Here is a 20,162-nt window from a genome sequence, read left to right on the forward strand (position 1 = left end):
TGAAACAGCAGAAGGAAAACAGTTCCTTGGTTCTGTGCATAGGATGCTCTAAAGACTCTGCAAGAACGGTGTTAACACATGTGTGATATTCATCTGCAGAATTCAGAACCTGAGGTCAAGGGTAAAGAGTGTTCATCTACTAGCAAAACAATAAGGGATTTTTGAAGCCAGATTTGTTTTATTTCTTTTGTGCTGAAATATCCTGTGGCCATCCAGTGTCTACTGGTATTAAGAAGGAAACAGATTCTGTCTGTGGAACTTTGTTTTACACTGTGAAGTGTGCCAGTATCATTGCCCAATATAAAAATCTGGACTTATTGAGCTGAAGTGTTTTCTCATATAAAACAATTGGTTCCACTGAAGTAATCAAGTCTTGTAGGACTTACTCTTGTAAAACTTGTGTTATGGCATTCAGAGGAAATGAAGGCAGTCCCATAACTGCAAAAAGGAACTTAATTTCTTTTTTCAGAGCAGCTACTTACTCTTTTGTAATTTCATTGGAGAATATTTTGTGAAGTGCAAGTATGCAGTAAAGGAGGAGCAACAATAACTGAGACATCTCTGAAGTCAATCTACAAAGGAATTGCAGGTGAACCCTTCTCTGAAAGAAGCAGCTTTTTTAGCACGTGAGGAAGCAAGCAGGCCAACCCAGGTGCACACTGTGGATAGTAGGAGACCTTCTGAACATACTGGTAGTTGAGCAGGGTTCAAATACTGCCCAGAGTATGACTGATGACAGCATCTCAGCAGATGGGGAAGCACCAGAGCCTGAGCGTGCAATGAGCCCAGTGCAGCCTCAGTTGTAAATCCAAAGGAACCATGACACAGAAAGTCAGAGGAGGAACTGGGGTGGGGGGACAAAAAAGGGTTGTTTCTGACTGCATGAAGAAAGAGCCAGTTCACTCTGCACCTGTTCTTACCATCACAAGGAGTGGGAGGAAAAGACTGGAGTGAGAGTGGGGAGAGATAGGGAGTCCCGGCAGAATTCAGAGGAAGAGGAATCCTGTGCTGGAGGAGCTGAAGGGAGATAACAGCCAAGACTTAAGGCGATGCCTGAGCAATTGAAACAAGAGGTCTTGGGCAGACATAGACATTTTCAGACTTACTGTATGCATCCACAAGAGACACTCAGCATGTGTATCTCACACCTCCAAGTGGAAAGCAGAGAAAATATATGAGGATGTGGTTGGCTAATCTGTTAGCCTGACAGGGGATTAGATGTGGGCCCAGAGGGATGTTTGTTCTCTCTGAGGGCTTATAGGACTGGAGGGTTGAGTTCTTATCAACAGGATACAACATCTTGTGTCTGCTTCAAAGTTCATTTATAGTTGAGTATTAAAGGAAATGTCCAAATCCTTCTACTGTATTATAAGTTCTTAGCCTTGCTTTTCAGAAGGGATCAGCTTACAAAGGTGTCATGCTCCTTAACATCTCAGGCACGCCTTCTTAGCTGCTGATGCTTTTTGATACGAACAGGCTTGCTTTCCTGAGCCTTTGCACTCTCCACCAGTAGAAGTCTGAAGACAGGGGACAGAGTCTGGTCTGTCATTTATTTCTCTTGCCACCAGTAGGGTTGCCACTTAGAGTAGTGTTTTGTTGGGTATGAAAATGGACCCAGTAGATGTGGGGCTGAAAGTTTGAGCTCATTTCAAATAGGCCACTATTAATTCACTGAGAATCATAATTTTTACATCTTCAGAAGTTCTCATTAATATCACCACAGTGGATTACATGATGGAAATGCAAGTGATGGACACATGTCTAGCTTGCTGACTTTGTTCTCTTGATAGTGTTTCCTGGCAGATTTGATTTTTGTATTGCTTCCTAAGGGAAGTGCTGCTGGACTTAGCTCACTATTTTTAAGTGATTTGGGTTATAGGTGGATTGTTTGATATGATATCTGGAGAGAGAGAGAGGCTGTCAAAATGAGTGTCAACATATCCTTGTTTTTTTCTAGTACTTAGATTTTGTTATTCCTTGAACTCAAAAGAGCAGCCTATGTCAGTATATTGCTCTTTACTCTTTGTTATGTATTAGATTCTGCTAATTTGCTGCATATTTCTGGTGTGTGTGGAATATTTCTTGTTAGAAGAGTATCTGGAATTCTTTTGAACTTTCCATTTTCTCAAGCATTTCTTACATCTCCCTGTAATCTCCCCTGACTTTTTCCTATTGAATCTTCAATGTAGCTTCATAAGGACAAAGGTACAATAAGCATTAGGAGTCCTGGCCGTGTTTTAATCAGCTTCTTTCTCCCTCTGATCTGTTGGAGTTGACCTTTTTGGTTAATTCGTGATAGCTTTTTTTTTAGAGAGAAGTATCTAAAATTCATATGCCATTATGATTATTCATGGATGAATTAGTGACATCTGTATATATGGACCATTGCACCATGGCAAGCTGAGAATCTTTCATGCTAAAGTACCACATTAGTTCCAGGAACTCCTGAAGAATTCCTAAGCTTCCATCTCAGTTATATTCAAATCTTGGCTTGACTTCAAAATGTTCCCATGCTATACCCTACACACTGACAGCTGTGGTGAGAAACACATCACTGGGATTTGTAGTATCTGCTAACTTCTTGACAGTCCTCTGTAATTTTGATTCTCTCCTAGGCAGTGTCCAGGATACAGTCATAGGTAAGGTACATTTAGAGAAATGAGGCACGTGCAGAGGTGCCTGCATATCTAGTATTAAACTTTCAGGTGCTCTCAATGGAGAAGAATATGATCTTTGTTATTTTGGCTTATATTTACTTAGGATAAATCTACTTACCTGCTCAGTAGAGGACTGAAGTATTTGGATTGCATTCCAGTATTTCAGTGTGATACTTTTTTTTTTCCTTCAAAGGTTCATGTAGTTCCTGAAGAAAATCCCATTGTATTTCATGTAATCCAAAGACAATGTGAAGTCCGGAAGACTCTTTTGCAATATTGTAGTGAAAAATAGTTAACAGAGGGACAAAACAAACATGACTTGGTCATTACAGTTCAGCCACCCAACACAAGATTTAGTACAGAGGGAATTTGGGAAGTATGCAGAGCTAACATGCATGCCCATTTTTACCACTCTTTGCATGGCCATTTCAGGTTTCAGAGAATTGTGAGCTGCTTGATGTGAACATGTGTGGATGCTCTTCAGTTTCTTTGCAGCATGCAGAGAGTATTTGCATGTGAAAGTCTGCTGTTACAGCTAAAAACCCTAAAGGTGAATGAATTCATTTCACTGGGAAAGCAGGGAAGAAGAAACAAAGTGTACTATCAACAGTATTTGCTGTGTGCCAACTGATAAAAAAGCTCATTGTATGCCATATGCCAACCAATTGGAAACGAATATGTGCCATAGGCCAAGCAGTTGGAAACTTTGCTCAGTTTTGATGTGGCTATTCTGAAGTAAATGTGCATGAAACAACATATGGTTTTTGTCAGCCAAATGTGTGACAGTGCCATTTCCAGACTGTGCCATTCAACTGTGTTATTAAAACTAATATTTGTATTTTTTTCGTTGAAGTGTTCGTCATCAGGTGAAAAAAGAATTCTTCCAGAACCCAAAGAAAATTCAACCAAAAGCCACAATCACCCTCCTTTTGGTTTTGTTTTTTTTTTCTTTAAATCTCTTCTTTCCTGGCTCTGTCTAGGCACTGAGTTGTCAATGCTCAGGTGAGATGCCCATTTTCTGCTGGTTTGTTCAAATCCTTGTGCGAGTCCAACACTGCAGCTGTGGAAGTATGTATAAAAATAGTGGGCTGGCTCCAGACAGCGAGTGAGGGGGCTTGCCAGGCCATTCTCATGTGCAATGCTGTCGTCGCACAACATCCATCAGTCTGTTGCTCCCGATGTTCCTAAGCATGCCGTGGACTTGCGTTTTATTTTCTTTCCATAAGGCACTTGTACAACGCTCACATCGCTCTCGTTTAGAGAGGTGAACCTGAGATGGCTCCGTTGTTAAGTGAATCTCTTTCTCCCATTGTTCTCTCCACCAGTGAGTGCCAGTGAACCCGAACCAGAGACAGAGACAGAACCAGAACCAGAGCAGGAGGCTGAGGCTGAGGCCAAGCAGGGAGCGGAGACACCCAAGGAAATAGAGGCTACAGAGGTGGGACCAGAGAGTGAGGTGGAGCAAGGACCAGAGAGAGAGCCAGAAGAAAGTGCAATACTCAGTGAAAAAGAGAGGCAGAATGAGGAAGTGAATGAAAAAGACAACTGTTCTGCATCCAGTATATCCTCAGCAAGCAGCACTTTAGAGAGGGAAGAGAGAGAGGACAAGTTAACCAGTGACAATGAAACTGGTAAAGTGAAGCTTTTTCAATAATGAAGGGTTTCTGGTGGAAAAAGAATGTTCAATTAGCAGCTCTGATATTGTGTTAATTAGCTAACAAACCCTTTGCACCTATCTAAGACTTTCTTCACCATGGCCAAGTCTTGTCTACTCTCTGCTTGGACATCCAGACTTTATTGGGGTTTCTATGTTTGAGGGACAGTAGGGCCTTGATGAAATGAAGTTTCATTTGATTTGAGATTATTTTCTTCCCCTAAGATTAAAATATTAACTATTGAATTACCATGTTGCAGAGACTTGCATCTCTAACTCCTGGAGCATTTATTTGGGTTTTCTGTACATAAGTCAGTGAGACAAGGGGCTGTGCTGACATGATTTGTCATGAAGTTCCAGATACCTTTTCTCATCTTTTTAGTAGAAAAGGAAGAGCAGTGAGGGCTGAGATGTTTGTTCCTTCCCTTCAGTTCTTCTGTCTTGGTCAGGCTTCAGACAGCAGATAGAGATACATAGGAGCTACTGAAGATAGGTCTGGGCTGTGGCCATCTTTAGCTCATGTGGAGGAGGCACATGAAGTACACCTTGTCTGGAAAAGACCAGTTTTGTGGTGCTGAGGGATTCTGGTCAAATACGCCACCAGGTACCAGCCTGCAAAGGCCCGGCCTGGGAAACACGTTAAGTACCAAGTTTCTGCCCAGAGAGATAATGATAACCAGAGTTCATCATGCCACCCAGGCAGGGAGGGAATAAAAGGCAGACTTCGACTTTGTTGATTACTCTTTTCCCTTTTTTATAGTGAGGTAAAGGAATGTAATGTAATTAGGGCATTGGATTCCCACGTTTTCTTTGCTCTGAGCCATGGAATGCATTGTCCTACATTTTCTAAATTCTAGATAAGAAAACAAGATGTGCTTCACAGTGTGAAATAGTCCTGCTCTGTCCTGAAAGAAGAGGGGTGCCTCTGAATCCCAGCGATTACCTCAGACACAGACTGTCAGATTGAACTGTTCAAGTTTAAATCTGTCACTTCTTTTTCTAGGAAGCATTACATGAATTATATCCTAAATTTAAGAGCTAATTTCTTTTCAGTCAGCACCAAGATTGAGTTACTTAGAATGCTGTTGTACTCATAAAGAATGTAGATGGATATATGTGTAGGAAAGGCAGGGGAGGTATCACAGATGAAGGATGTTGTTACACTGTGGCATAGTCCAATATAGTCCAAATGCAAATAAAGGAGACCAGTTGCAGGTTTTTTCTCCTTATCTTGTCTGTTACCGACCTGTTACCACTCCAATTTAAAGTCCCCATGTACTTTTGTTAAAAGCTAAGAAATGTACTCTTATTAAAATCAACATCTTAAAATTGTCCTACACTACCAGTAGACCAAAGATTTATTCGGTAGTGCTGTGTAGGAGGTCTCATGTAGTGAATTGTTTGCTCTCTAGTAGCTGAGGAGTTTTGGAAAGCAAACAAGAGCACTTTCTCCAGCAGTTCTGAGATTCCCATCGTGCATTCTGCCATTTATGAGGTTCCGCCCAGGTGCATTGAGGACAAAGCCCTTGGTGCAGGCTTCTTCATTAGCCATCCTGCCAAATTTGGCTTCCAACAAGTCTTGTTTCTCCAATGGTATTTCAAAGCTTTACCTGTGGAGAGGAGGGCAGAATCAGCCACCAAGGTAGCAAGAGTCTTCATAGCAGTGATCTTTGATCAGCTTGGACAATTGGAGGCAGACTTGGGGAACCCAAATTAGGGACTGTGTCTAAGGAAATTCCGATGAGCAGTTTTGCAAAGGGATTAAACACTGGAGGATTTCATCTGGTGAAACTGAGAGCGGGTACATCATGTGGGGTTTGTGGGATGGATCCTGGGAGCCATCTTGAACATCTTTGAAAGAAAGGCTTGGAATAGGGGGAAATCCTCTGTGAGGGCACAGCTGGGTAAAATAGATGGTGTGGGGAAGGAGTTGTCTAGTGACATTGTCTAGTGAAACTACCTCTGAGAGAAATCTAAGAGACTGCCTCAGGTGACAAGTATTGGTAAGAAAGCAATCCCATGGATTAAGTCTGAGGAAAAATGAGCAGATCATGGAAGAAGTCAAGCTGCCTGCAGAAAAGTAGGTTGTATCCATTGCTGAAAAAAATCTTTCTTTTGTCTGGGGTTAAACCTCTGGACTGATTTTAAAACATGGTTTAGAGCTTGATCTAAAGAGAGGCAGGAGTCGCTGCTGTCCATATGCTTTGTGCTTCAGGGCCCTACATTTTAATGCACTGTTGTTTTAAGGGAGGGGAGGCAGGGAGTTCTGGGGCTCTGAATGTAGATCTCACCAAGAGGATACCTTCTCAGAGCACGGGACTAGATGTTGTGGTAAGAAAGCAGCTCCATTGACAAAGGAAGCCGTAAAAGATATTTAAAACTATAAAGTACTGAAAAAGGTGGGAGCGTAAGTGAAGAAACAAAGATAAAATGGGAGTTTAAGAAAAAGGGCAACCAACAGGTATAAAAGAAGATCTTTAACCACAAGGACCTCCCAAAAAAGGCAGGCTAGCGATCAAAGTAAAATGATGAAATAAAAGAAGCAGAGTTTATGAAAAATGTATTAATAAAATGTGTAAGGACTATGGGGAACAGAAGGAATTCCATACAGGAAATACAGTAAGTGTGAAGAATTATCATTGTTGCATGTTTAATCACTTTATTTGGTGCCCACTGGAAAAAGGAGCACCATAATTTTTAGACACATTATCCACATTGGTTAGCAGTATTAAATTCAGGGAAATGGAGTCACAGAGACGCTTACATCATATATTTTTACAGTTTGACCACTATAATTTGTTATTTATGGTGCTGTCTCAAACATGGTATTTTGCATATTATTGGTGAGAAAAGCAGTAGTCAGAAAGATGAAGCTTCATTACAGTGACATGTTAAATGACTGTGATGTGGGAAGGCCAATAGTCTTTCAACATTGTCATATAACAGGGAGGGTAATAGTGGTTATTGAGCAGTATGTTCAAAAATATTTTATAAAGGTTCTCATATTATAAACAACTTTAAAAATCTTCCTTATACTTACACTCACTGAGTTGCCCTGAGAGCTGTACCTTGGGTATGCAGCCTGCTTTGGAATTCCAATAGTCTGTGTTGTGAAGATGGCCCAGGTACCCCACCAGGGGGTTCTGAGGAATGGCCGGGTCTGAAAACTGCCCTTCCCTAGCCAGCAGGGTGGTAGGAGGAGAAGTAAACAGCTGCATGTTGACCTTGACATCAGGCAAGAAAGATCTCTTTCATATGGAAATTTTCCTGAGGTTGTTCCAGTATGTGGCCAGGTGGAGAGTATGATAACCTATTTTGTGTCATTATCATGATATTTAAGCCCCATTCTGGAATACTAAAGGTTATGAGAATTTGTGCACTGTATAAAATGAGCTGAGGCAGTAAGCACAAAGTGAAACTTGACAGATTTCAGGAGAAACCTGAACATTCAAATCCTGAAAGTTACATAGTCCCTCCCAAGCTACCTATTATTCTTTACTCCCCTTCCATTTTTGAGAATTATTCCCAACCCATCAAGATCAGGCCATGTATCAGTGCTGTATCTTATTTCAGAATTTTGACAGTAACTGCTTACCCAGTTTCAGACTAGTTGTACATGCATCCTCCAAATGGTTTTTCTGGGGGGGTTGAAGAGTGTTCTTGGTGCTCTGACTTCCTTCCCTTGACTTCCCATCTCTGTGTGTGTGATTGCAGGTCCATGGTCACAGACCATTCAGGATGCTGGTGTGAATGAACAGTGCAGCAACATCCTCAACAACAAGCGGTTTATGCTGGACATGTTGTATGCGCATAACAAAAAGCCCAAAGATGAAGAGGAGAAGGAGCTGGAGGCGAAGGAGGAAAAGAAGGAGACGGAGGAAAGCGAGGAGTCACTCACTAGCCTAGCCAGCAGGATCTCTATTCTTCAGGCCACAAAGCAGGGCAAAGATGAAAGTGTCAAAAAGATGGAGATTGGAAATCTGGACAACCAAGGCAGTGTGAAAGCCTTTGCAGAAAAATTTAACAGTGGTGATCTGGCTAAAGGGACAGCAGTGCCTGAAGATGAAATCAGTGAACAGGTCCCCGAGAAAACACCAGCACAGACAAAGAAGGAATCTGATTACATCTGGGATCAGCTCATGGCTAATCCTCGAGAACTTAAAATCAAAGACATGGATTTTACAGACTTGGGGGAGGAGGATGATGTAGATGTGTTGGACATGGATATGGGTCCTGGGGACTCCCTTGTTCCCCCTCCTCCACCTCCACCTTCTTTTCTGGGTTTGCCTCCTCCACCGCCTCCCCCCTTGTTTGGATGTCCGCCTCCACCTCCACCCTCTGCTAATTTATTGGCTCCTCCTCCACTGTTCAGCACTCCTCAGGGTTTAGGGTCACCCCAGGTTTCTAGGGGTCAGCCAGCATTTATAAAGAAGAAGAAAACCATCCGTCTGTTTTGGAATGAGGTACGGCCATTTGAGTGGCAGTGTAAAAACAACAAACGCTGCAGAGAATTCCTGTGGTCGAAACTGGAACCCATTAAGGTGGACACTTCCAAACTGGAGCATCTCTTTGAGTCTAAATCCAAGGAACTGCCTGTCACAAAGGTACAGCTTGTATTCAGTTTGCTGTTTTTCTGCTATTGTATTGGTATTCATTCTGAATTAGATCTAGGTGATTTATGTTGTTTATATCAAACCAGTGGAAATTACTGGATGTGTTTCTAGCTTGGCCTATGACGGAAGATATTCCATGACCTGACACTAGATTTGAGCCTAGGGTGTTGTACATGCCAAGTTGCCCTCCTGTCTCAGGTCTACCAGTTGTGGGATATCACTGCAAGTGGCAAATACCAACAAGTTTTACATTAGATTGTCCATAGCTGAGTGCCAAAGTAGGTATTGGAATGTGAAATACTTTCTGTCACATTCATAAAAAGGTCACAGTGTGGTGACTCATATCTGTGTATTTGACAGTTCTTCACTTGGTAATATTTTCCTAATCATTATGTGGAAAGGTTAGAATATCGGACTGGATCTGCTGTGTGCTTTGTTCTGAAAGATCAAATTATCAGCTAGACCAAGTTTACAGCTGAACTCTGCAGGGGTGTTGGGTTTTTGTTTTATACTGGTGAACAGGCCTATTTTAAAACTTTAATTTATGCAATGTGGCAATTTTAGGATGGAAGCTGGCACAGGAAATACCTCTGTAGCTAGGATTCCCTCTTCCTCAGTATTGTTATAAAATAAACTCCCAAAGGCTCCTGACATGGCTGTTTAACATTAGAATCAACAACAAAAGGAAGCTTTTTATAGTTACATTTAGTAGGAATTTGAAGTAGCATTAAAAAAGTTATTAGCCTGAACATTTGTTTTTCATGGCTACATAAACTCTTTTTCTTCTAAGCAGCATAATTGGTATCAGGGAAACAATGTTTTTTTCCAGTTAAAATCATAGTAAAAAGTGTCCATCTCTCTTAAAATAAATGAATTTCTTGTGTGTTTTCTCTGTATGCTATATATCTTATAGTAACATAAAATGCAGTCTGCACCTTGAATATTTTACTTCTCTTTTTCTAGAGAAAGTGGTTATATCTACTATGTATTATAGATATTATTGTTTGTTCCTCCTCTGGGGAGTCTGGATGTCTCTCAGTAAAGGGTCTCTGTGTCACTTGTCCAGTTTATTAACTCAAAATTTTCTAATAGTCATTCTTGATCTTCTCAGCCAAGTGGAAACATTGCAATTTCTATAATCAAGCCCCCAAGTACCTAGCAAGCAACAGGTATATACAGAGATGGCTCGTGTACATCCTGCCATCGCTGTTTTTAGCTGAATTTTTTTGTGACACAGATGCACATAAACCTGAAATGTATGGTGTAGCACCTTTAAAAACATATTCAGCTGATTGTTCATCTGGCCAATGCTGAGATTAATTTCTCTCTCTAATTCCTCTTCTGCTGATGAAGGAATGCTGGTGACGTCATGGCGTGCTACTCCTCATCTCTCTCCCCGTAAATACAAATCTGCCACAGATGGTTCATAGATGGAAGGAATGAGAGCATTTTCTTAGATCCATAAAATATTTAATTCCTCGAATTGAATGTGGAATGATGACATATTTGCCATTTCCAAAATTTAGCTTTGTGCTAAGTGCCAGCATTGTAATGGAGCACTCTGGCTGATTCTTAATCTTTTATTCTCACATGAAATTTTGATAAAATGTAAATTGTTGGAATTATGACTTGTTTACTTTTCCAGTCAATCATTGTGCATGTTCCCAAACTAGCCTTGGCCATTTTCCCTCCCTCACACTTGCTTCTCAAACCTGCCTGATGCTTTGGCACAGCTTTTGGCTTATGGCTGGAAGATGAGTGAGCAGGTTTCTTTGAAATTAGTGCAAGTCTGAGAAATGATTTAGGTGACTGCTTTCCCCTTGGCGTCTAATAACGGCTCTCTGCATGAGACACTGTACTTTTGGCTCTCTTTCCACCCTGTCCCATAACACAGACATAGAAGTCTCATTGTCTCATTACAGAGAAGACAATGGGGACCGAGGAGTACGGTAGTAGAACTCTATGCAGGCTTTGGAAACTCCTGCCTGGTTTTCATGAACACCAGCAAATCTTCCAGAGGAGGAGATGGTCCTTAGATCAAGTCAGAGTGGGAATAATTAAGCAGACCACTGAATCCGTAAAAGACTTGAGGTTTGGTACAAAGATTGCACTCAAATTAGGATAGCTCTCGCTTTTTCCAGACTGCTTGGTTTATTTCCAGAGAGCACATTCCCCGTTGTGTCTAGTTTCTCCTGTCCAATGGCTGCAATCCAAAACAGGTTTATTCTATAATATCGTAAAGTCTGACTCACAGCTCAGTTGGTTCAGCTGAAAAAAGAGTGCAGAGCAACAAATCAAAAGTCAAACCTCCAGATTTCATAGCAAGAGATGGAAGTAGGTGCATGGAAAAGGAACAGTCCAGAAGGATGAGAGGAAAAGCAAAGTCAGGGTGTATAAGGGGGGGGTTGGCTCTATCTTGTGCTTATGCTCTCTCATACAGCTGTAACCAATTTTACTCCGGTTTCTAATCCTTCACTGTGATTTCCACAACACACAGCTATAAACAGCTACTTCCTGGCTCATGAGAAGTTTTTCATTAAACACAATAGACTGTAATAAAATAAAGTGGATTTTAAATTGTAGGATATAATACAGGATTTTGGGGGCTGGGACTGGGAGAGAAGATTCCTGATTTTAGGAAAACTTGTGCCACACTGAGAAACTTGCACATTGATTTTAGTTAGTGAAGCACCTTTAGTTGCAGATGGTTTATTTTTTAGAATAGAGCACCACTGCATTATATAGAAAGAGTGATCAGGTATCTCCTCCAAGCCATTCTAGTATTTCCTTCCTTCTCACTCCACCAAACAAAGCAGGTATTTTGGCAAAGTACTTCTAAGTGTTTACTTTTCTGTGAAGAGAACATGCAGACACTCCTGAATCAAATGCTGTTGTTTCAGCCCTTTTGCCATCCACTTGGTTTTGCATGAATGTATTATTTTTCTGATTCATGTATACCCTGTGGGATATAGTGATTCATCATGGGCCCACAGACATAAAAATTAGTAGGAGAGAAAAATGAAGGAATCTGTTTTCATGTACACACGTGTATACATGCGTAGACACATATTCCTTTTGAAAGAATTTGTTGCAATTTCAATAAATGCCAAGACAAGTCATAAATGTGGATCAGAATTTCTGAAAAAGATTACATACATATATCCTGGAAAAAGTCAGTGGCAGCTGAGTGATTCCATTTTAAATCTCCTTTATTAAATCCTTGCTAATTGAGATAGAAGTTAAAAAAAAAAAATAAAAGAAAGCCATCTCACTATTAAGGGAGATTTTTTTGTACTACTGATGTAGACTTCCGCAACTTTAAAGGCAGGACATACATCTGAGCTGATGCTCATATAACATTATTTATTGATAAGACCACTTGAAAAGTTTTTTAAATTTTTCTGCTTCCCATATTAATTAAAGCAAAGAGGCATTTTTAAGACTACATTCTCATCAGACTACAAATCACCTTCTGTGGGATGGTAATAGTTTTTAAATAATCCATCTGGACTACCTAGTCTTCAACAGAGGCAAGGGAATGTGGCCAGTTAGGTCTTCTAAAGGTCTAAATTCACTGTAATTGTTAATAGATTGCAGAAGTGTTTGTTTTCCACAGATTATACTACCTGGTATGTTTGTATTTTATAATTACTTTTGTAATTACATTTAATAATATAGTATATGTAGTATTCAGAAGTTCAGGGATTACACTTCATACAGATACTTTAAAATATAAAATCAGGTGCACTAGTTCACTGTTCCCTCAAGCATTTTAAGTCATTTTCTGAATGAATTTATGAAGCATAGATTAAAGTCACCAAATATTGTAATAGAAATTAGTAGTTGTAGCTTATTTTAAGTCAGACACTTCCATATGTGCAATTTCATTGCAGACAAAAAGCAATTCTTTTCCTAGCAGTAAGGTAGTAAAGTTCATAGTAGTAAAATCTTTCTCTTTTCTTCATCCTTTTATTTATTTGGAAATTATTTCTTTGGAACTCAGATGTCGTCCCCAGAAGGGATTTAAAATCACTTCAGCCCCTGTTTTTGAAAAGGGTTACTCACCCCAACATTTTATATCCCACATGCAGTTATAGCTCTGGAAAATACCTCCATGCACACATGCCCTGTGCAGCTCATCTGTCTTTCATAACTCATTGTTAGGGAGCGTGTGCACTGTTGGGATTGCAATGAGCGCGGCCGTGAGCGTCCTGTGCCCCCCAAATGGATATGTCTCTCTTGTCAGACTTGGGAGCCTAAAAACAGAGCTGCACATTTGAGGCTTACTTACCCATACCACATGTGGGAAGCCTAAATTTAACTCCTTTCCCCTGGCCTTTTCCTTTCTGCATAAATTCTTTGGAGCTGTGTAATTCGGTGTTCCAAAGGACAAGGTAAAAAGTGGTGGTTTAAAAAAGGCTTAGTGCAATACAAGCTCAAGAGGAAGCAGTCTCTGGTGAACCCTGTTTGGTTTTAATGTTGTCTTGGCCACTAACTGTGGTCCTGAAAATGTGATTAGTGGTTCCAGAAGTAAAAGTTACTGCTTTAAAGGAGAAACTGCATCTCACATCCTTCAGGTAGCTCCCCAAAAACAAGAGGAGTCCCTTGCTCAAAGAAGGGAAAGTTCAGGAAGGCTTTGGGGATACTTCTAAGGTGTTAAGAGATCAGTTCTGACAGAACTGATAAAAAAACATTGAAAACAGATGTTATCTTTGCTCTCCTAAAATTTATCCTGTTTACTGCAAAATTGTTGTTTCTTTCTAAGTTTAAAAAAAACAACCCTCTTATTACTTTCTCAGATCATACACATGTGGTATTCCCTAACTCCTGTAAACAGCACTTGCTTTCAGTCCCGTGCACCCACAGAAGTTGCATCATACCACATTAGTCATGCTGGTATGATGAAAGGACTGTGGTACCACACAGGTGCTGGGCAGGCTGCAGGAACGGGTGGGCAAACCTCTTTCTGTGCAAGCAAGGTTCTGAGCTATGCCAGAAAAAAGTATCTTTGTAATGATACAGCTGTGTTCCCCATTATGGGCTGTCCACAGCTGGAGGTGCTTTGATGAAATCACATTTACTAACTTCCAGTTCAGAAACACGTAGGCCTGGCAGAGGGGTGCTTTTGTGTCAGTGGCTGTGGTGCAGACCCAAAGAGAGTGAAGAACAAAGCTCCATAGTCTAAAAAACAATCCTGAACGCAGATTGAGACTCGGGCAGTAAGTCTCCTCCTGGGCTTTCCCCAAATCCACAAGAGATGCAAGACTGATACATCAGTGTGCAGGACTTCTCCTTACACTCCTGTGCTTGACGGCATTCCTCAGCCTGTCTCTGATAGGGCAAAGGAAGAAGAACCACAGAAAACATGCTTACAGTGTTCACATATATGCAGAGGAAGGAAAAAACCCAGAGTATGAGGAGCAGAGTCCTCTCACCTTTCAGCTACCCAGCACGACATCTGTAGTTACCAAAGAGACACCTTCTAGCAGGGGATGATGAGAGAGAGAGAGGCATGCTGAGGTGTAAAAGCAAAGACCACATTCAAGACTACATTATGCCATATAAGTGGGTTTTGAGTCCCCTTGCATAGTTGGTTCACATTTTGCCACTATAAGGATGGGGAGAAAGAGAAAGAAGTTCCTTGGGTCTACTCTAGAATGGAATTTAAAGCATATGTTGCCAGTTCTTTATGATTTTATTATTATTTATACTGGAGGTAAGATCCAAGAACATGGATAGTCTCAAATAAAACTTTCAAAAAAGCATGAGAGTTGAAATTTTTCTGCATCTATGAAGAACTTGACAGACATATCATGAGCAGCGAGGTAGAATAATTTTCCCCTGGCAGCTGGTGGTCAGAAAACCATGCCAGTGCCTCCAGAAAGGCACCTATGGCTCCTCTGCCAGTGCCAGAGGTGGATTTCTAACACGGGAGAATGCTGGCAGGCAGCTGGGAATTTTCCAGCCAGCCACACAAGTGAGAGAGGGTCCATATTAATGCATCCAACAGGGAATTGAGCCCTGGAGCCCTTGGCTGCCCAGCTGCTGCCCCACCAGTCCTGTGCAGGCCAGTGCTGCTGCACAGAAGAGCTCTGAGCTGGCAGAGACAGTTTCAGGTGTTTTTCAGACTGGCTCCTGCCCCAGACTGCCCCATGTGAGGACTGCTGTGTCAGACTGGCTCTGCTTTGCACAGCAGCATTCAGATCTCTGATTGAATCCTGGCAGCTCATGTTGATAGGATAAGGATGTGCTACAAGAATTCAGCTTGTTTTGATGCCTACAAATAAATCAGATTTACATTCAGTGTCAGCTTTCTTGAGTGGAGGAAGTCATTAGTGAAAGGAGTGAGTTTTCCTTTATAAAACAGATCAGAGGAATAATGACCTTGTTCTCTTCTTTACCAAGAAAACTGCTGCGGATGGGAAGCGACAGGAGATCATTGTGCTGGACTCAAAGCGAAGCAACGCCATTAACATTGGCTTGACTGTGCTGCCCCCTCCCCGCACCATCAAGACTGCTATTTTGAACTTTGACGAATATGCCTTAAACAAGGAAGGAATAGAGGTAAGAAAGAATAGTCAATGTCTTCAAGTCTGCATTTTCAATACTACTTTTTCCCATGTTGCCTATGGTACAGGCCAGACTGGTCATGGAAGAGGGAGAAGGGGTGTATTATGTCATGTCTGAGTGTCGAAATTTGTGGAATTGGTGCAGCGGGCTTAGAAGCATGAAGTATCATGAGGCTGGGCATGCTCAGTGATCATAGATTATCTGCTTTGTTTGAGTAGCAGTGGTGTTAATTCCTGTCAGGTTTTTCAGAGTATTATCTGAAGCTTGACTGAAATATTGTGACCAGCAAAAACAGGCAGTGAGTTACTAAGGCTGATGCAACTGGTACAGGGTTTAATAAATTTCGTGCCCAGCTAGCTGTTGGAGTCATTCTAGATTGTATATCTAATGGAAAACAAATACAGTGACTAGTTTTGCCCAGAATAGCATTTCTGTGTTACTGTTGTTTGAAGAAAAGCAGTTGGTATAAAGATTACAGATGATGTAATTTTTACCACTACACGTTTGACTTTGCAGATATTCTTACCAAGATCCAAGATGAGCTCTGTATATTATTTTTTTTATCAAAACATTTTTCTTCTATGAAGTGTAAAAGAAGCCTGTGGCTCCACTGTTTTTTTCATTATGGTTGTATTCATTTCAATTATTATTTTTTTTTCAATAAGCCCGTATCATCTAGTAAAAGTAATCTGCACAACTACAAATCTCATCCAGTGGCTATCAGAGGTCACATATTAACTCACAGTCACCTTTCAGTGGTTTGGCACTGTGTTTCATTATTCCCCCCTTTCCACCTTCACCTTGCTGACTACAAAAGAAAATGAGGAAAGCTTCCTGGAATGGAGTTGCCAACAGTTACATGCAAAAGAAATGCTTAAGGCAAAAGATCCTTCTAGCTGGAAGGCAAGGCCTGATTTATCCCTGCTAGAATATAGTTTCTTCCCAAAGCTGTATTACTTATTTTCTATATGCATACATCACTTGTTTTATGAAGGTGACAGATCACTCTAAAAAAGTAATTTTTCATGACCCAGTCCATGTACCCACCACTGCAGTCTGCACTACTAAGCTTTAAAGTGTTGGAGAGAAGTACCCCTCCAGCCAAGCCCAACTCACAGACAGCCAGTTAGATCTCAGTGTTGTAGGCAGTGTTTCCATACATCCAACATAAAATGGCTGACAAAGAAGAACTTCACTAACTTCTCTGTATCGTCTCCTATGAATTGTGTCCTTCTGTGGCTTCAGGTACTCTGCACAGCTCGACTTTTCTACTGCCAGCATTTGTCTCTGGGCTGCCCATCTGCCAAACACCTGCTGTGGTGTCCACAGCTGTGCTTTGTACCACCATACCTTCCTTTGGGTGGCCTTTCCATTAGCTGCCAGGAACCCATAATTTCATTTAAAATATATATGAAGGTGGATTTCAGTTTGAAGAATTCAAGAAACCAGGAAATTGTACACTGCTAATATACTTGCCCAGTGCTAAAGAAAAGGTTTCTGAGGTCTGTCCCCACAGCTTGAAGCTAAGGATGTGAGTAATCCTAATGTGATCATTCAGGTATTTGAAATCAAAAGAAAGGATAAGTGCAGCAGAGCCCAAGTACTTTGCACTTTGAGGAATGAAGTCTTGATTGGCTGGAAAGGATGATGTCCATGGAGGAAAGAGCTTTTTTTCCTCAATTATATATATTTATTTACTTCTTATCAGGTAAAACCCTACACTGAATTCAGATTCCCTTTCTCAATCCCAAATTACAGATTTTTCTTATAGCATGTTACAGAGCCAGACCTTTATAGTGATAGAGAGGGCTGGATTGAGCTGTGCAGAATTGGCCAGGTAGCACACAGGTTGACACAAAAAGGCATCGTTTTGAGTCCCACTGTTTGCAGCAGATCCCTGCCTCAGTTTTCCATACTGCTCCTTTGGTCTACAGTGTAGACAAGCTTTGTGTCCTGTCTCTCTTTTCTCTGTTCATTGGCTTTAGCCCTAAAGTTAGCATAGAGAGACGAGAGGTTGTCATTTCAGTCTAGATTTTTAGAAAGTTTTCTGGTTTTAGAAAGTTTTCTAAATGTAAGGAAATAATTGGTAGCCACTTTGAATGAATCAGTAATAATGTAAGAATCAGCTTCATTTATTAAAAATCCACCAATAATACAGCAATTTTTTATATAATGTAATTGATAGGTTATCTATGGGTTGATCGAGGCAGGATTGGTATGGAAAAAAATTATGCAATTTGCCGAAGTAAAAGAATTGTATCACAGTAGGTACTCAAAAGCCTTTCTGCACAGTAATTGTCTAGAAGAGATGTCACATCCAGTAAGCAGAAGAGAGGTATATGAAGAGAGCAGGAAAAGAGATGTGTGCAGTGACAACATAACATTTACTGCTAAAATTTCAGAGAAGCTATAATTTAGGATTGTCTTCAGCTTTTGTCAGATCCAACACAGAGCAGAGCACCCGTAGTGTGAAAAGTCACCTGAGCCATCCTTTGCCTTGGCAGTGAGCTCTGTGCTTTGCTGAGGAGCATTGCCACTGTCACGAGACTGTGTGTGTGGCTTTAGTTCTGCACCTTGGAGGATTAAATGGTACCTTAAAACTGACCTTAGTGATTCCTTTAAGGACAGTAGACTGAAGCAGTACTGGCAGTAGTGCTAGCAGCAAGGCAGGGGTGCAGTGGGCTGCAGGCTACAAGTTTGTGATAGCCCAATTCATCATCAAGTCCATAGACAGAGCAGTAGGTCCAGTAGAGCCTCCACTGCTGCCCAAAACCTATATCGTGCTGAATGCTGCTTTGCTTTTGACATTGAACTCTTGTTAGTAATCCATACTTTATTTTTTAACTTCAAAGATATAACTAAGTGGAAAAAATCCTCCAGATGTTTTAAAACCCACTCTTCCTAAGTTTTGTATTTTTAGGTTTTAAAGTGGTTAGGTACCCCTGAGATGTGAGAAAAGGCAGAAAGTGGGGCCATGACACTAAAAAGGCAGATATAGTCCACTTAGTATGCAAAGCAGGCACTGTTTAAGACGTATTTTCAGAGGAATGCATGTTGTGTGTTTGCAAGCATGAGCCAGTCCAGCTAAAAAAAAAATTTTGCCACCTGACATTTGCCAAAGTGTTTGTGTTTTCCTTTCTTTGAAAGCTTGGCATTCATTGTGTTCAAACAGCTTGGAGCTCACTGCAGAATAAAGAACTGCCTCCTTAGCATGGACGAGGTCTTGCTCTGAGTTAAGCAAAAGAGGCAAGCTTAAAATCCTGGCACGTAATTCTTATTTATCAGAGGCAACTGCAGGAAAGGAGTCCAACAAACCAGTCCTTGGTGCTTGTCTGTAGAGAAGGAAATGAGTGGATCCCTCTATAAAGGGCTGCTCAGTAAGGAAACGTGGATCAAAACCAAATTATACCGAAGATCATGATTAATTTAGCAGAGAAAAATTAGGGTAGGAAATTAGCATGGGTTGTTTTCTGCTTTACAGTATAGCTTTGTGATGCTATGCAGTGTTGATTGCATTAGTAGGTATGGTTTTTAGTAAAACTTTGAAATGAAAAAACCTCTACAGGCGTGCTACACCTTCCATACTCGTAATAAGTAATTTGAAGTCTAGGTGTCTGGAGTGGCTAGGTCGCCCTGAGATGTCAAAAGGGGTAAGAAATGAGAGCTTGGTGTTAAAAAGCCAGATGGTGACATGTATAAACAAAAATCAGAATTTGATTTTTGGAAACAAGTAAGGTATTTACACTTTTATTCTGATTGTTGACATGGTACATCAACATTTGCAGTTTTCAATTTGTTCAGCTAGTGCTTTGTAAGACTGTGATGGGATGTTTCAAATGAGGCTAGCTCGTGTGACCTGAAAGAACACCTTTTTTCACAAGTCTAGACAGAAGAGAGAAAGACCTCAGTGGTACCTTTCTGGCCAGACACCTACAGTCAGCATATCACAACCCTAATCTTTTAAAGAAAAAATGCCACACTTTCTCTTCTTGCAGCAAACCAAAACATCATCTGGACTTTCTGTGACCAGCAATGACATGTTCATGTATTTCTGTAGAGAGTTGAGGAAGCAGAGTGGTCTGACTGAGGCAATGGTGTCAGTTCCTGATTTACAGGGATGGCCATCAGTGTTTTAGATGCAGCTCCTTCTCAGAATTGAATCATTTTTGGAAGAGTTGTAATAAAATTAGTGCAGGCAGCCTCCCTTACTGTAAAGTTCTGACCTTCATAAGCTGTTATATTTTCTTAGAGTTTCTACAGGTAATGCAAACCAGCAATGGGTCTTGTTAACAGCTGCCTGGGAAGCTGAAATGTGAGAGACCCTTTTAGGGGTTGGATTGTCTCCTGAGGCCTGTCAAATACCTGGTGAAATACCCACTAACGTGTATTTGGTTATGCAGCTTATGTATTTGTGGTCCTCAAGCCACAGAAAGCTTTGGACACAACAATAACAAACAGATATTTGAGTTACTAATTTTTTCAGTCTGTTATTCACCTGGTAAGATCAGTTGAAGCCTAACACAAAAGACAAGACACCCCTGCAACCTCGTCATCACTGAGAAGTCCCAGTATGTCGTGAAAGAGAAAATTTAAGCACCTAATTTTCTCAGAGGTTCTGGGCTATTTGCTGTCACTGGTTAGGTGCTTCCTTGCATCCCATACTGAGGT

At 40.9% G+C, this 20,162-nt stretch overlaps 1 protein-coding gene across 1 annotated transcript in view; it reads left to right on the forward strand.

Annotated features, from left to right (window-relative positions):
• The window catches only part of FHOD3 (formin homology 2 domain containing 3), a gene marked incomplete at its 5' end in the record, with an annotated part of 377,704 nt that overhangs the window by 306,020 nt on the left and 51,522 nt on the right, over nucleotides 1–20,162 (forward strand). Inside the window, 3 exons of the mRNA XM_017739071.1 lie at nucleotides 3,983–4,288; nucleotides 8,026–8,915; nucleotides 15,330–15,488. Coding sequence (XP_017594560.1) covers nucleotides 3,983–4,288; nucleotides 8,026–8,915; nucleotides 15,330–15,488 — 1,355 coding nt within the window. The remainder of the gene's footprint in view (nucleotides 1–3,982; nucleotides 4,289–8,025; nucleotides 8,916–15,329; nucleotides 15,489–20,162) is intronic.

Source organism: Corvus brachyrhynchos, unplaced genomic scaffold (genome assembly GCF_000691975.1).
Source record: "Corvus brachyrhynchos isolate BGI_N302 unplaced genomic scaffold, ASM69197v1 scaffold7, whole genome shotgun sequence".
NCBI lineage: Eukaryota > Metazoa > Chordata > Aves > Passeriformes > Corvidae > Corvus > Corvus brachyrhynchos.